This window comes from Salmo trutta, chromosome 21 (genome assembly GCF_901001165.1).
Source record: "Salmo trutta chromosome 21, fSalTru1.1, whole genome shotgun sequence".
Taxonomy (NCBI): Eukaryota; Metazoa; Chordata; class Actinopteri; order Salmoniformes; family Salmonidae; genus Salmo; species Salmo trutta.
The window spans coordinates 23,513,925-23,530,666 of NC_042977.1; the positions used below are offsets into that span (position 1 = coordinate 23,513,925).

General features: G+C 39.6%; 1 protein-coding gene across 1 annotated transcript in view; it reads right to left on the reverse strand.

The window, feature by feature from the left end:
* The window catches only part of LOC115156992 (pappalysin-2-like), a 72,652-nt gene that overhangs the window by 2,225 nt on the left and 53,685 nt on the right, over positions 1-16,742 (reverse strand). Inside the window, exons 18-23 of the mRNA XM_029704816.1 lie at positions 14,411-14,624; positions 13,226-13,394; positions 12,969-13,101; positions 10,851-10,960; positions 9,592-9,663; positions 68-166 (exon numbers count right to left, since the gene is read on the reverse strand). Of these exons, the coding sequence (XP_029560676.1) occupies positions 68-166; positions 9,592-9,663; positions 10,851-10,960; positions 12,969-13,101; positions 13,226-13,394; positions 14,411-14,624 (797 nt within the window). The remainder of the gene's footprint in view (positions 1-67; positions 167-9,591; positions 9,664-10,850; positions 10,961-12,968; positions 13,102-13,225; positions 13,395-14,410; positions 14,625-16,742) is intronic.

A 16,742-nucleotide genomic window follows, 5' to 3' on the forward strand; every position in this document is an offset into this window, starting at 1 on the left:
AAGCATAGAAAAAAGCAGGTCATTTAAGGAGGGGTATGGGGGTGATGATGAAAACAGGTAAATGTACCTTTCTGGTTGAGAGGGTGGATGGACAGCAGTCCCCTCCATCATACTCGCAGTAGGCCCTGTTGTTGATGGTGTCACACCAACCATCTCCCCCAAAGGGCTGGAAAAAAGGAAACTCTTATTAAAGGTAGCATCCGCAAGATGAGATCATCATAAACAATGGTGCAACTTTCTATTTGCAGACGTCAACACCCAAATAGAAAAGCACCAAGAGTGGATACCATTGCCTTTTATTAATTAACAACTAGTAAAGAGCTAATACCTGACCTCAGAGCTTTAACTAAATATTTTGCATGTGAGACAGGAACAGGAACTGCCTTTAACCATTTTTTGCAGTACTTTGGTGAGTTCTGTCTGACTCGGCAACGGCATAAAATTGTCATATTTATGCTACATAAAAAAAACGTAAGGCGTCATAATGAAAGCCTTCAACTTAAACTTGAAGTTATTGTGCCAAAAGTGAGAAAATAAGAGGTGACTGCCAAAGATACCTTTGGTTTTCCCCGGGCTAATGGCGCCCTTTCAAAGGCTCCAGGTTGTACCTGAATCACATCTCACATTATATGCCTAATCTACACAGGGGGAACCTTTCCAGATCCAAACGGTTTCCAGAGGAACCCCTCTGATAAAGGGTCTCCGAGGAACCCCTGAGTAAAGATTCAAAACAGAACATTTTGAACCTTTTAAATAATATATTGTAAAGGTGGCAGCCTATCAGAAGATTGGAGGTGTGGCATTTAGGTAGGCATTTTTGGCCACCCGTTACAGTAAATGTCACTTCTTTTTTTTTGTGGCTACATTTTTGTTGGTAAAGTTACAGGTACATTATCTATTTGAAATTATAAGTTTATAAAACCTGTACCTGTAGGCTGCCCCTCAAAAGAAGAAAAACCCAGAAAGAAATACATACAGAGTTTCATTATAAATTATAAATTCAGTGTAAACAGGAAAACAAAACAAAAAAGAGGTGGGCCTCCCCCTCTCAGCCCATTCCCCCAACCACACCCAGCCAACATGTCTTCATCCAACCCCCCACCCTGGAAACCCTGTTTCCCACCCCTTTCCACCCCCGCTAGCAACTAGGGTTGCTCATCAGTCACCCTCCAACACCCACCCCTCCTTCCAGTGACCAGAGAAAATCTTCCCCATACCACCCTTTACCCATGGGCCTGAAAGCAAAGAAATAAAAAAAAGAGGAAAAAGGTATATATATATATACACAGACACACCTACTCATTCAAGGGTTTTTCTTTATTTTTACAATTTCTACATTGTAGAAAAATAGTGAAGACATCACAACTATGAAACATATGGAATCATGTAGTACATTTTTTTTTTAATGTTTTTTGTAACTGCACTACTGTATTTATTTATTTATTTATTTTGATCCTTTGCACCCCAGTATTTATACTTTGCACACTCATCTACTGTCAAATCTACCATTCCAGTGTTTTAATTGCTATATTGTATTTACTTCGCCACCATGGCCTATTTATTGCCTTTACCTCCCTTATCTCACCTCATTTGCTCACATTATATATAGACTTATTTTTCTACTGTATTATTGACTGTATGTTAGTTTTACTCCATGTGTAACTGTGTTGTTATATGTGTCGAACTGCTTTGCTTTATCTTGGCCAGGTCGCAGTTGTAAATGAGAACTTTTTCTCAACTTGCCTACCTGGTTAAATAAAGGTGAAATAAATAAAAATAAATAAAGAAACTTGAAGAAACTTTCAAAGTTCTTGAGATTTTCCGGATTGACTGACCCTCATGTCTTAAAGTAATGATGGACTGTCGTTTCTCTTTGCTTATTTGAGCTGTTTTTGCCATAATAGGGCTATCTTCTGTATACCACCCCTACCTTGTCACAACACAACTGTTTGGCTCAAACTTTTAACAAGGCACACCTGTTATTTGAAATGCATTCCAGGTGACTACCTCATAAAGCTGGTTGGGAGAATGCCAAGAGTGTGCTAAGCTGTCATCATGGCAAAGGGTGGCTACTTTGAAGAAACTCAAATATAAAATATATTTGTTTAACACTTTTTTGGATACTACATGATTCCATATGTGTTATTTCAGAGTTTTTATGTCTTCACTATTATTCTACCCGTTGCTGACAGGTGTTTAAAATCGAGCACACCGCCATGCAATCTCCATAGACAAACATTGGCAGTAGAATGGCCTTACTGAAGAGCTCAGTGGCTTTCAACGTGGCACCATCATAAGATGCCACCTTTCCAACAAGTCAGTTTGTCACACCCTGATCTGTTTCACCTGTCTTTTTGCTTGTCTCCACCCCCTCCAGGTTTCGCCCATCTTCCCCAGTGTATTTATACCTGTGTTCTCAGTTTGTCTGTTGCCAGTTCATTTTGTTCATCAAGCCTACCAGTGTTTTTCCCCTTGCTCCTGTCTTTTTCTAGTTCCTGATTTCTAGTTTTCCGGTTTTGACCTTTCTACCTGCCCTGACCCTGAGCCTGAGCCTGCCTGCCGTTCTGTACCTTGTCACATCACCCTGGATTATTGACCTCTGCCTGCCCTGACCCCAAGACTGCCTGTCGTTTTGTACCTTTTGGACTCTGATCTGGATTACTGACCTCTGCCTGCCCTTGACCTGTCGTTTTGCCTGACCCCTGTTCTAGTAATACATTTTTGATACTTCGACACTGTCTGGATCTGGGTCTTCCCTGAAACGTAATACAGCTAGTCACAGTTCTGCCCTGTGAGAGCTGCCCCCAGTCGACTGTAAGTTCTCTTATTGTGAAGTGGATACGTCTAGGAGCAACAACGGCTCAGCAGCAAAGTGGTAGGCCACACAAGCTCACAGAATGGGACCGCCAAGTTCTGAAGCGCGTAAAAATCATCTGTCCTTGGTAGCAACACTCACTACCGAGTTACAAATTGCCTCTAGAAGCAACGTCAGCACAATAACTGTTAGTCGGGAGCTTCACTATCTGGCAATCCGATGGACAAATCTGGGTTTGGCGGATACCAGGAGAATGCTACCTGCACTAATGCATAGTGCCAACTGTAAAGTTTGGTGGAGGAGGAATAAGGGCCTGGGGCCGTTTTTCATTTTTTAGGCCATGCCCCTTAGTTCCAGTGAAGGGAATCTTAACATTACAGCATACAATTACAAGGCCCTTTCCTGTTTCAGCATGACAATGCCCCTGTGCACAAAGCAAGGTTTATACAGAAATGGTTTGTCGAGGTCAGTGTGGAAGAACTTGACTGGCCCGCACAAAGCCCTGACCTCAACCATCAAACACCTTTAGGATGAATTGGAATGCCAACTGCGAGCCAGGCCTAATCACCCAATATCAGTGCCCGACCTCACTAATGCTCTTGTGGCTGAATGGAAGCAAGTCCCCGCAGTAATGTTCCAACATCCAGTGGAAAGCTTTCCCCGAAGAGTGGATGCTGTTATAGCAGCAAAGGGGGACCAACTCCATATTAATGCCAATGATTTTGTAATGAGATGTTCGACGAGCCGGTGTCCACATACTTGTGGTCATGCAGTGCAAGTTACATAATGTAGCACAACTGCTAAACATGAGAAAGTAGTATATGTTTTGGCTTGCTTTTGGGCTATTTGTAATGTATCTTTAACATGACCCTTACATTGGTTAAATAAGTACAATCAAAAGTTAGACTATTTAAATCATAAGAGACCTTGCCCTAAAATGATCTAAAATCATTACTTGACCTCCTTTGGTATAAAGCAAGACAATAAAAAATACTGTAACATCAACAGTATGAACACCCATGCTTTCCACAAAAAATATTTTCAAAGCAGACATGCATGCTTGTAAATATCCTCTGCCAAAATATTTTTAACAGATTTTACTCGTCCAAATGCCAATTTTTATCAACAATTTCACCCACGTTTCTTCTCACCCAAATGTTCTCAATAATGTGAGTGAGAGGCATAACTTTTCCACTTGTGAGTCATTCTGTTTTTCATTTGATAAAGCTGCCATTAATGGAATGTAAAAGGTGATAAGGGGTCGTAGAACACACTGATGGATTGGACTTCCACGGACTGCTCCAGAAATCTGGGAAATAAGGCAGAGGGATTGCTCCCCACTTCATAACAAGGCACAGGGCCCTGTGTAAACTGTCAGTAAATTTAACAGTACCCCCTCTTAAAACATACTTGGAACTCTAGTGTCTGCTGGATTACAGTGTCAGTGTAATGTACCAAGTTTGAAGGTGTTTATGGTACCATGTCTCCACAAGCAGACTTTGGAAGAACGGCTGACTTTTCCTCAGAACCTTGTGTTTTCGCTTTAAAAAAATCCATTGTTCTAGTACGCTGTAAACTAGACGCCACACAGTGTGCTATCTGAGGTTCACAACTCATCCATTTGATAGCTTGCTGAGCTGTTTGAGTTACAGCAGCAAATAAAGATATCCACTGTCAGATAGACAACCTGGCTATTTACTCATTTTCCTGGCTTCTGTCCAAAGGAGGGCTCTTAGTTTCTATTTTATTGAGTATTTCTACTTGTGTCATCCAAGTTGATATTTAAAGAATCCAGAATTTACTGTAAACGAACCCTTTTGTTAATGCTATTCACACAAACATACAGTACCAGTCAAAAGTTTGGACACACCTACTCATTCAAGGGTTTTCATTTATTTTACTATTTTCTACATTGTAGAATAATAGTGAAGACATCAAATCTATGAAATAACACATATAGAATCGTGTAGTAACAAAAAAAGTGTTAAACAAATCAAAATATATTTTAGATTCTTCAAAGTAGCCACCCTTTGCCTTGATTACAGCTTTGCACACTCTTGGCATTCTCTCAATCAGCTTCATGAGGAATGCTTTTCCAAAAGTCTTGAAGGAGTTCCCACATATGCTGAGCACTTGTTGGCTGCTTTTCCTTCACTCTGCGGTCCAACTCATCCCAAACCATCTCAATTAGGTTGAGGTCAGGTGAATGTAGAGGCCAGGTCATCTGATGCAGCACTCCATCACTCTCCTTCTTGGTCAAATAGCACTTACACAGCCAGGAGGTGTGTTGGGTCATCGTCCTGTTGAAAAACTAATGATAGTCCCACTAAGCGCAAACTAGATGGGATGGCGTATTGCTGCAGAATGCTGTGGTAGACATGCTGGTTAAGTGTGCCTTGAATTCTAAATAAATCACCAACAGTGTCACCAGCAAAGCAACCCCACACCTCCTACTCCATGCTTCACGGTGGGAACCACACATACGAAGATCATCCGTTCACCTACTCTGCGTCTCACAAAGACACGGCGGTTGGAACCAAAAATCTCACATTTGGACTCATCACACCAAAGGACAGATTTCCACCGGTCTAATGTCCATTGCTCGTGTTTTTTGGCCCAAGCAAGTCTCTTCTTCTTACTGGTGCCCTTTAGTAGTGGTTTCTTTGCAGCAATTCAACCATGAAAGGCCTGATTCACGCAGTTTCCTATGAACAGTTGATGTTGAGATGTGTCTGTTACTTGAACTCTGTGAAGAATTTATTTGGGCTACAATCTGAGGTTCAGTTAACTCTAATTAACGTATCCTCTGCAGCAGAGGTAACCCTGGGTCTTCCTTTCTTGTGGCTGTCCTCAGGAGAACAAAGTTTCATCATAGTGCTTGATGGTTTTTGCGACAGCACTTGAAGAAACTTTCAAAGTTCTTGAAATGTTCCGCATTGCCATATGGACTTTCTTTTACCAAGTAGAGTTACCTTCTGTATACCACCACTACCTTGTCACAACACAACTGATTAGCTCAAACGCATTAAGAAGGAAAGAAATTCCACAAATTAACTTTTAACAAGGCACACCTTGTTAAAAGACTGTAGACTGTAGGAGACTGTAGGAGACTGTAAGACTGTAGGAGTAACAGGATACTACTTTGTGTCCCAAAAGTTGTCTTGTAAAGGGATACAGACATGATTCCCATCTAGACTCAATTGAACACAATGCCTTGGATCACGATGACCTGCCAGTAATACAACTCAAGTTATCAAAATCAGTGCCAAAGTATTTGGCCTTAAGGCAGTTACGTCTGCTGGCTCAGTGAATGACCACCCAATAGAGTGGTCCACCCAATGACCACCCAATAGAGTGGAAATGCATTCCAGGTGAGTACCTCATGAATCTGGTTGAGAGAATGCCATGAGTGTGCAAAGCTGTCATCAAGGCAAAGAGTGGCTACTTTGAAGAATTTGTTAAACACTTTTTTGGTTACTACATGATTCCATATGTGTTATTTCATAGTTTTGATGTCTTCACTATTATTCTACAATGTAGAAAATAGTAATAATAAAGAAAAACCCTGGAATGAGTAGATGTGTCTATTGACGGGTACTATATTGCTCAAGAAACATAAATTAGCACAACGCAAATATATCCAGGATGACTCTGTAAGTTTGACAATACCAGAATAAATGTTGCCTAAGTTCATCATTACCCACACCAAGGGTGGGGATTCCCCACAAACAGTATCTCTTCATGCCACCAAAATAATCTATCTTTCAAATTTAAGAGCCAAACATGGTTATAAACATTAAACCTAAAAATCCTACTAGAGTGAAGGAAAGATTTACGCTCGAAGAGCATGCCGACTGGCCAAGTTTAATGCTAAGTGAAAGATACAATAAACAAGGTAAACTCCATAGCAACAACTGTTAATGTTTTGGAGGCTCCACATAACCTCTTCCTGATTGGGACTCCCCAGAGTTCCTCAGAGCTCGCTCGCTAATTATGTTCTAGTCTAAGTTCATTCTCAAATGAAAGGTCATGTTTAGCGGTTCAAAACAAACCCTCGAATGTGGGTCTGGCAAAAGTGAAACATTAAGTTACAGTAACAACCTCTAGAGTAGACTATTAAAAGGACAATATTATGATACTAATACAAATCTAGAATAAATACAGTGCATTCGGAAAGTATTCAGACCCCTAGACTTTTTACACATTTTGTTACATTACAGCCTTATTAAAAAAAAGCTTAAATAAATGTTCCTCATCATTCGACACACAATACCCCATAATGACAAAGCAAAAACAGGTTTTTAGAAATGTTTGCAAATGTATAAATAAAAAAATATTCAGACCCTTTGCTATGAGACTCGAAATTGATCTCAGGTGCATCCTGTTTCCATTGATCATCCTTGAGATGTTTCTACAACTTAATTGGAGTCCGCTTGTGGTACATTCAATTGATTGGATATCATTTTGAAAACCACACACCTGTCTATATAAGGTCCCACAGTTGAAAGTGCTTGTCAGAGCAAAAACCAAGCCATGAGGTCAAATGAATTGTCTGTAGAGCTCTGCGACAGGAATTTCCCAAGAACACAGAGGCCTCCATCATTCTTAAATGGAAGAAGCTTGGAACCACCAAGAGACTCTTCCTACAGTGAAGCACTGCCAAAGGTGCTTCAACAAAGCACTGAGAAAAGGGTTTGTATACTTATGTTAATGTGATATTTCAGTTTTTTATTTTAATACATTTGTAAAAATGTCTAAAAATCAGTTTTCCTTTGTAATTATGGGGTATTGTGTGTAGATTGATGAGGGGGAAAAAACAATGTAATCACTTTTAGAATAAGGCTGTATCTTAACAAAATGTGGAAAAAGTAAAGGGGTCTGAATACTTTCCGAATGCACTGTATGTGATATTATCTATGACAACTATTACTCACACTGTATTTTACACTGTAAGTTCAACTTCTGAATGAGAGAAGAGTTTAGACTGGCTGTCTTAATGTAGAGCACATGGGGTAGGCTAAATGATCTGCACTCCTCAACAAACAACTCTACTTGTTTTTTAAGGGCTGATTGGCTAGTCTTGACACATCCTAATTATATTATTCAGTTGTCTCCCTCCTTCCTACCATCCAGCAGCTTTTGCCTACTTACTTACTTCCTGAAAGAAAAATACAATTTGAGTATTCTTCCAATCTATTTTTTTGCTGTTGAGATTGATGCATTTTGTGAACTGTATTTTGAAGAGGAAAACATTGGCCTAGATAATGAAGCAGGCTTATGGTAAAGCCAATTATGATAATGCCTCAGCTGACCTCTACACTTATCATCATCCTATTTTGTAAAGGAGCATCTGGATGAGATCTGGTGGGGAGCATTTGTAACACATGTGGAGTGGTATAATTTACAATGTTGTCATGGAGTATCTGGTTATAAGCAACTGTTTTGCTTAGCAACATGCACGGGAAGGTGGAGGGGAAAAATGTGCTGGCAGGTAGATGGAATATTTTAATACCATGAGACATCAACAGTTTGTGTTCCATAGATAGTTCCAGGTTACACTAAAGTCAGTTGAATTCTGAATAAAAAGGTTCTGGGTAATAATAGAGTAATATATAACAGCTAATAAATGAATGGGGAAATATATCAAAATACAAAGCCTGCCTTTTGATCCCCAAAAATAGACTAAATCAAAGGAAACGATGAAAGAAAAATGGAACTGTCAGTCTCAGAAATTATGGTTTGTAGCATATCATTGCCAGTGATAAATATTTCAACAATAAAGCCTGAACAAGGTAGAGAGAGAGGCTTATAGTTTGCAGTGAACCTTGCCATAGTTGAGCACATTTGGGCCCCATTTCAATCCACTGCAGATGAAAGAACTGCACTGAGGGTTCTTTCAGAACTCACACTTTTGTACTTAGCTGCTTTAAGGAAAGGTTTTACTAACAATGACTGTGATATGTGCTTGTCTTACCTACCTTAGTTGATCGCACTGACTGTAAGCCGCTCTCGATAATAGTGTCTGCAAAATGACCAACATCTAAATGTAAATCAGATGAGTTAATTGTGTTAAAACTGACACAACCCGCAAGCTATTCCTCTCGCAGACAATGGATTTTGATGTGAAATCACAACTGCCTTTAAAATACAGCATAAACCTTCTCAGTGAACACACAGTGTGGTTTGCTTTATCTGCAATCGATTGAATTTGGGTCTTGGTTTGATATTCTCTGTGTATGACTTAATATAAATGGTCTTACCATGGTTCTATTTACTATTCACAGTCAAATGAAATCCCTTTTTACTGCATACATGTAGAGCCAAACAAATGTCTGTTCAAAGAATCTTCTGAGATCAACATTAGGCTACTTTAAGGAAAGGGATAGATATGATCAGGTAAGAAATGCATTTTTCAAAGCATGTACTGCACAGGTCTTCATTTTGAAGACTAACACAATAGAGAGATAAAACCGACTGTCTTGATAGAACAGAGCAGCCTAGATTTGCAAAAGTTCTTACGTCTCATCTTTAATCATGTTGGTACTGTATAATACTGTAGCAGGCACCAGACCTGGATTAAAATACTATTGAAAATCCTTTCAAATAATTGATATGTGCTTTTCTGGCGTAATGGACCAATACAATACTCCCAAAACTGCGAACCCCACTCATCTGGCACTCCAGGCAGGCTAGAGCAAACACAAAGTTTGTTTTTTAAGATTTTAAATAGTATATGAACCCTGTGTGGCAGGCACTATGCAGTATAGAACACTCACTTCACATGACTGGATACAGTGGATGAGTTTGGGGTCAGGATGCCACCTCGTCATTCCTGTGCAAACAATGTCCTGTAATGTAACATTGATTGAGACATTGTAATTAGTTATCAGTATCTACAGCAATATCTATAGATCCAAACCTATTTTGGTTATACTAGGCTTACAGGAGACAGTTTGTCTGCACACAGGACTTTATTTTTGTTCAATGACTACACTTGATAAAGATATCTAACTGTACTTACATCTCTAACTTTACTCTAATGCTCCCATCAAACCAAAAACATTTAGTCAACAAGCCCATATTTTGTGTTATGAAGTGATCCAGCCAAAATGGCCCTGTCATCTTGAGTTCTCCTCATAATGGTGTGTGGCATTTACTTTCTACCTGAACGACAGCATACTAATCATATTGTTTGACTGAAAAAGACTGTAGGAGTAACAGGATACTACTTTGTGTCCCAAAAGTTGTCTTGTAAAGGGATACAGACATGATTCCCATCTAGACTCAATCGAACACAATGCCTTGGATCACGATGACCTGCCAGTAATACAACTCAAGTTATCAAAATCAGTGCCAAAGTATTTGGCCTTAAGGCAGTTACGTCTGCTGGCTCAGTGAATGACCACCCAATAGAGTGTGAAATGATAGGGCTATTTACGCTAGCCGTCATGTCAAAGCGATCCTTCGAGATAATATTGGGCAGGTTGCCCTTCTTAAGAAAACAGTCCATTTCACTCTGACACATCAGTGAAATTCCTAGACATTTTGCTGTGATGATTGCGTGTTGCGTAAATTCTTGAAAGGCGCCTATTTCTAATAGTATAAACTCTGATGTCAACTTTTTTTTGTCCATCTGAATCTTTATACCTCATTATTTGCCATCTGTATGTCAAACTGGCAGAAATTACAATAAACATTTGATCTTAACAGAATTCACAGTGAGGCTAAGAGTGTCCTCCTAACTGAGCAGAAAAGAAGCAGGAAGATTGCACCTGGTTGTTTATATCGAATAATATAAATACATTCAGTAAAATAAGCTGCTAAGCGTAGGCCGGTGATTCATTTGCAGGAAAAGCTCAACTTGAAGGACAGACAACCGTTTGTTTTAGTCCATTATTCATCCAAATGAATCATTTGAGCAAGCCACAGAGCTGTGTGTGAAGCGCTAAGGTTACACAAGGCGAATATTAGCCAATACAAAATAAAATGTTGCAAATAACAAAGCAGCAACGTCTACGTCAGTCAAACACCTTACCTGAACCCTGCCTGGCAGCATCCAGTGCTTGACGCTGTCGGCTGTGGTGCTATTGGCTAGAACCACTGGGTCATGTAAGGCCGCACTGCATGTTGGGTAGCAAACTGCACCTGCAGTGATACAAAGTAAGCTTACCTTTCACTCCAATTTGCATCGGTTGAATTTATTAATGTGCAAAAAAAGCCGTAGTTAAGACTAGTCATCTGTGATTCAACAGCTTGGCAGCTCAGCTAGCAAAGTAATTTACCACCTGCTACCTGCTATGGCTCTGTTTTATTTTGCCATGTGTATGCATGCCTTCTGGGATACACAACACACCACAATATATGGGCAATAAATACACACACACATATATATATATATGTGTGTATTTATTGAGGAGAGGAGAGAGGAGGATGTTTATCATCACCAGTGAAAACAGGACTATTCCAGCCAGCTTGTGTCAGAGGATGTGATTGTATATATATATATATATATACAGTACCAGTCAAAAGTTTGGACACACCTACTCATTCAAGGGTTTTTCTTTATTTTTACTATTTTATACTTTGTAGAATAATAGTGAATACACCAAAACTATGAAATAACAACAATTTTTCATAGTAGCCACCCTTTCTTTGCCTTGATGACAGATTTGCACACTCTTTGCATTCTCTCAACCAGCTTCATGAGGTAGTCCCCTGGAATGCATTTCAATTAACAGATGTGCCTTGTTAAAAGTTAATTTGTGGAATTAATGTGTTTGAGCCAATCAGTTGTGTTGTGACAAGGTAGGGTTAGTATACAGAAGATAGACCTATTTGGTAAAAGACCATGTCCATATTATGTCAAAATAAGTTCAAACAAGCAAAGAGAAACAGCAGTCCATCAGAGGATAAGTTCATTAGAGTTAACTGCACCTCAGATTGTAGCCCAAATAAATTCTTCACAGAGTTTAAGTAACAGACACATCTCAACATCAACTGTTCAGAGGAGACTGTGTGAATCAGGCCTTAATTTGTTGAATTGCTACAAAGAAACCACTACTAAAGGACACCAATAATAAGAAAATATTTGCTTGGGCCAAGAAACACGAGCAATGGACATTAGACCGGTGGAAATCTGTCCTTTGGTGTGATGAGTCCAAATTTGAGGTTTTTGGGTCCAACCGCCGTGTCTTTGTGAGACGCAGAGTAGGTGAACGGATGATCTCCGAATGTGTGGTTCCCACCATGACGCATGGAGGAGGAGGTGTGACGGTGTGGGGGTGCTTTGCTGGTGACACTGCCTGTGGTTTATTTAGAATTCAAGGCACACTTAACCAGCATGGCTACCACAGCATTCTGCAGCGATACACCATCCTATTTCGTTTGCGCTTAGTGGGACTATCATTACTTTTTCAACAGGACAACGACCCAAAACACACCTCCTGGCTGTGTAAGTGCTATTTGACCAAGAAGGAGAGTGATGGAGTGCTGCATGAGATAACCTGGCCTCCACAATCACCCGACCTCAACCCAATTGAGATTTGGGATGAGTTGGAAGGTGTAGTGAAGTAAAAACAGCCAACAAGTGCTCAGCATATGTGTGAACTCCTTCAAGACTGTTGGAAAAGCATTCCAGGTGACTACCTCATGAAGCTGGTTGAGAGAATGCCAAGCGTGTGCAAAGCTGTCAAGGCAAAGGGTGGCTACTTTGAAGAATCTAAAATCTAAAATATATTTTTATTTGTTTATTACATGATTCCATATCTGTTATTTCATAGTTTTGATGTCTTCACTATTATTCTACAATGTAGAAAATAGCACAGATGAAGAAAAATGTTTGACTGGTACTGTATATATATTACCACGGTACAGTATTACATAATCATGATATGTTTAAAATGATCTGCCTTTACACTGTAGAAACTTTCAGACGAAAGAAATACCAACTAAAATGCCTTCTGTGTAGAATCAATAGAACAGCAATAAAGCAACATAAGATGTGATTATCAGAATGATGCAATGCATAATTTCTTTGAAATACTGACAGTCTGTTGATTACTACAGTACATTGCAGTACATTACTACGCTAAAGTAGTACTGTAAGTGTAATACGGAGTTTCCTCAAGCTGGAGGAGTTGAGAAGGAGACTTACCAACACTGAAGCCCTCGTCACAGGCATACTGAACCCAACTGACATCAGGTGGAGGTGGGCAGGCTTCATTCAACCTTGTACACATTGTGAACTTCTCTGTCCACTCGCCATCTTTAGTGCAGCGAATTGTGTGCTGTCAGGAGAGATAAAAACAGAATGAATAAGATATGGCACTTTATTAATGGAATGGAATGACAGTTCAGACAGTGTACCTATATTGCACCTTTTGTTTTGTATAAAGAGAGCTAAAGCATTACGTTTTCCGAGGCGTGAGGACACTGGAGGGTACAGAGGCTGTTGTAGTGCCTGCCGTTGGTGCAGGTGAACATGCCCTCATAGACAGCAGGTAGAGATGGACAGGGAATGGGTTCACAGCCCCCCTCCTCCCACTGGCCCCCCTCTACACACTCCACCTTCAGAAACCTTCTGGGGACGCACAAACACACACACACGCACACACATACTGTCAGTAGGAATACCGGCCTACGCATCGGCCTTCACATACACAGTACTGACATACGGTGACGCACTAACAAACACCTACACGTCTTATGTAATCTCTGGCTAAACCTGAGGGAATAAGTAAGTACATGGACTAAATGGACTAAAACCAGGAGTGAAAAAGAGAGGGATACAGTATTCACAAGCCTCAGTAATAACAAGTTACTATACTGGTTACCATTTTCAGTAAAATTGTGGTGTTAACAATGTATTTGAGTAAATACATTTAAAACATGTCAAAGTTCATAATAAACAAGATCATTTAAACCGATTTAATAGTGCTTTTGGTTCTTCACATATTGTAACTCATTAAAGGTCCTTAAGACATTCACATATCTTAAAAGTGAGTTGAGAATCTCATAAAGAAGTCCAGATGTTAAATAAAGGTTAAATAAAAATGAACAAAATAAAAGAGGTGCAAATGCCCTGTTCTGATATCAGTTTGTACATGCAGTTGGTCCAGTACAACATGCTGAGCAGTCTTAGAAAGTCTAGCTAGATTCAAGAACAATGTCTTTGACGGACCGATATGCACAATAGTAAGGGATAATGCTGACTCCAACAAAGAGAGGAAATAAACCAGCAACATCGGCTTACTAATGGGAAACCAACTCATTAGAAACACGTGAATCACATTGATAATCAGGCAAAGTTACCCAATTAATAAAACTGGAAAACAATAATGAGAAAAGTAAGCATTGGTATGGATCTTACTGGAGATCTATGTCACTATACTTTAAAACCATACACAGGTATGCAGGGTTTATGGATCTAAAAGTACATTTAAATGTAAGAATTGTGCTATTTAAACTCAGGATCCGTGGGAGAAATATGTGATGCATTCATTGTTACCTGTTACATAAAATAGCAGCTACTAACACTGTTCTATAACACGTTTATGGAGCAGAGCAAAAAAAAGTGATACATAACACATTACTCACTTTCTGGACTTTGTTTTTAGGCTGCCAGTAACATAGCAACCTGGGTTACATTTGTAACGGCATACGGTACCCACATCATGCCCTGTACCTTCGCACTGGGGCACTAGGAGCTTGGCGTTGGGTACTGTTGGAGGCTCTGAGCACTCTATCTTACAGTAGGCTTCAGGGAAGGACCATAGACCATCATCTAAACACACCAACCTATCACTGTCTCCTGCAAAACAAATAAAGGCACAAAATCTATTCAAACCTGAAACAGAATTGTAATCCAATGATCAGTAGGTTGTTATTAAGTTAGTTATTAACACGCTTAATGAAACTGACATCTGGAATCAGTCCATTCATTTGAATGCTAAGACATAATGTAAGTTTGTGGACTGTTAGTGATTTCATCATGAGAGATTGTATGTGTCCATACCTGTCGGTGCCTAGAGTAAATTATCAACATACACAAGGTTATGTTGGTATGTATATGTAATCATAATACTCTAAAAGTTGTGTTCATTTTATTGGTCTATAAAATGTAATGAATATTTTACATGGTTTAAAGTGTTTTATGAGACCTTTAAGCTTTGCTCAAGTGTTGCAGTCATTATAAAAAATCCAATACAGCTGTATAAGGAGGAATCGCTGAGTATTGAGTAATGCATGGCAATGGGTACATAGGAACTTGGATCAACATGCATGTTGGGTCAATATCGGTAACCAATCAAACAATTCAGAAGAGCTCATTGACCGACCACAGCCAGTGATCCAGCAGTAGTCTATGTAGCCAACTTAAAACAGCTTAACAAACTGCTGTCAATAACAAGCTAGGTTGCGGTTAACATCTGTTGGGAGTTGCCATCTGGGTCGTTCCACCAATTAGGTGCATTTGGGTAGCGTAACTTGGTGAAAAAAAACATTTCACCAAATGTTTTAAATTCTGTCGTAAAGAGCACATGTTCAACTTAATAAAAAACACATTCTCCAACCTCTAGAAGTTAAATTTTAAAAAAGTATACTATAGTAAGTGGCTATTAAGTGCCAAATAAAGTAAAAGGGTTGACTGTAACTGGGTGGTTGCATTTGATCAACAACTGTATTTGATTAACGTTTATTGAAAAAGTATGAATTTCAGCAAACAAAGGTACGCAACTACAGAGGACAAACATAGGTACGAGGTTAGTGTTTCAAAATGAAACATTTTTTAAGTATTGACCTTGGGCGAATCGATGTAGTCAGAGCTGAATTCCACAAAGGCTGGTCTCTGGAGTTCATCAGAAACTTCCTTCAACGTGGAGTGAAGTTTAGTCAGCTAGGGGAATGGAGGCTTGTTGGTGTGCGACAGCAAAGGGCAATTTAATGCACATTGAAATTGTTAAAGGTCCAATGCTGATAGGCTCTTAGTAAAGAGCAATTTCTCAAGCAAGAATTTAGTTGGATTGTGTGGGTGTGGTCTGAGTGGGGAGGGTAAAACTGAAAACTAGCTGTTAATGCAGAAAGGTTTGGAACTCTTTCTTATTGGTCTATTAATTAATGTATCGCCTGGTGATGGTACTACCCAAACCAGATCAAACCAGACGCATCTTGTCTCAAGTGGCCAAGTCACGGCATGTGATCTTACAGTGGATGAACTGGGAATCAGACTTGAGATCTGATTACGTCAATAAAAAGGCTACAACTTCATTTGTACTGTACAGTTGAAGTCAGAAGATTACATACACCTTAGCCAAATACGTTTGAACTCAGTTTTTCACAATTCCAGACATTTAATCCTAGTAAAAATTCCCTGTCTTAGGTCAGTTAGATCACCACTTTATTTTAAGAATGTGAAATGTCAGAATAATAGTAGAGAGAATGATTTATTTCAGCTTTTATTTCTTTCATCACATTCCCAGTGGGTCAGATGTTTACATACACTCAATTAGTACTTGGTAGCATTGCCTTTAAATTGTTTAACTTGGGTAGCCTTTTGGGTAGCCTTCCACACGCTTCCCATAATAAGTTGGGTAAATTTTGGCTCATCCCTCCTGACTAACTGAATCAGGTTTGTAGGCCTCCTTGCTCGCACACGCTTTTTCAGTTCTGCCCACAAAATGGGATTGAGGTCAGGGCTTTGTGATGGCCACTCCAATACCATGACTTTGTTGTCCTTAAGCCATTTTGCCACAACTTTGGAAGTATGCTTGGGGTCATTGTCCATTTGGAAGACCCATTTGCGACCAAGCTTTAACTTCCTGACTGATGTCTTGAGATGTTGCTTCAATATATCCACATAATTTTCCTCTCTCATGATGCCATCTATTTTGTGAAGTGCACCAGTCCCTCCTGCAGCAAAGCACCCCCACAA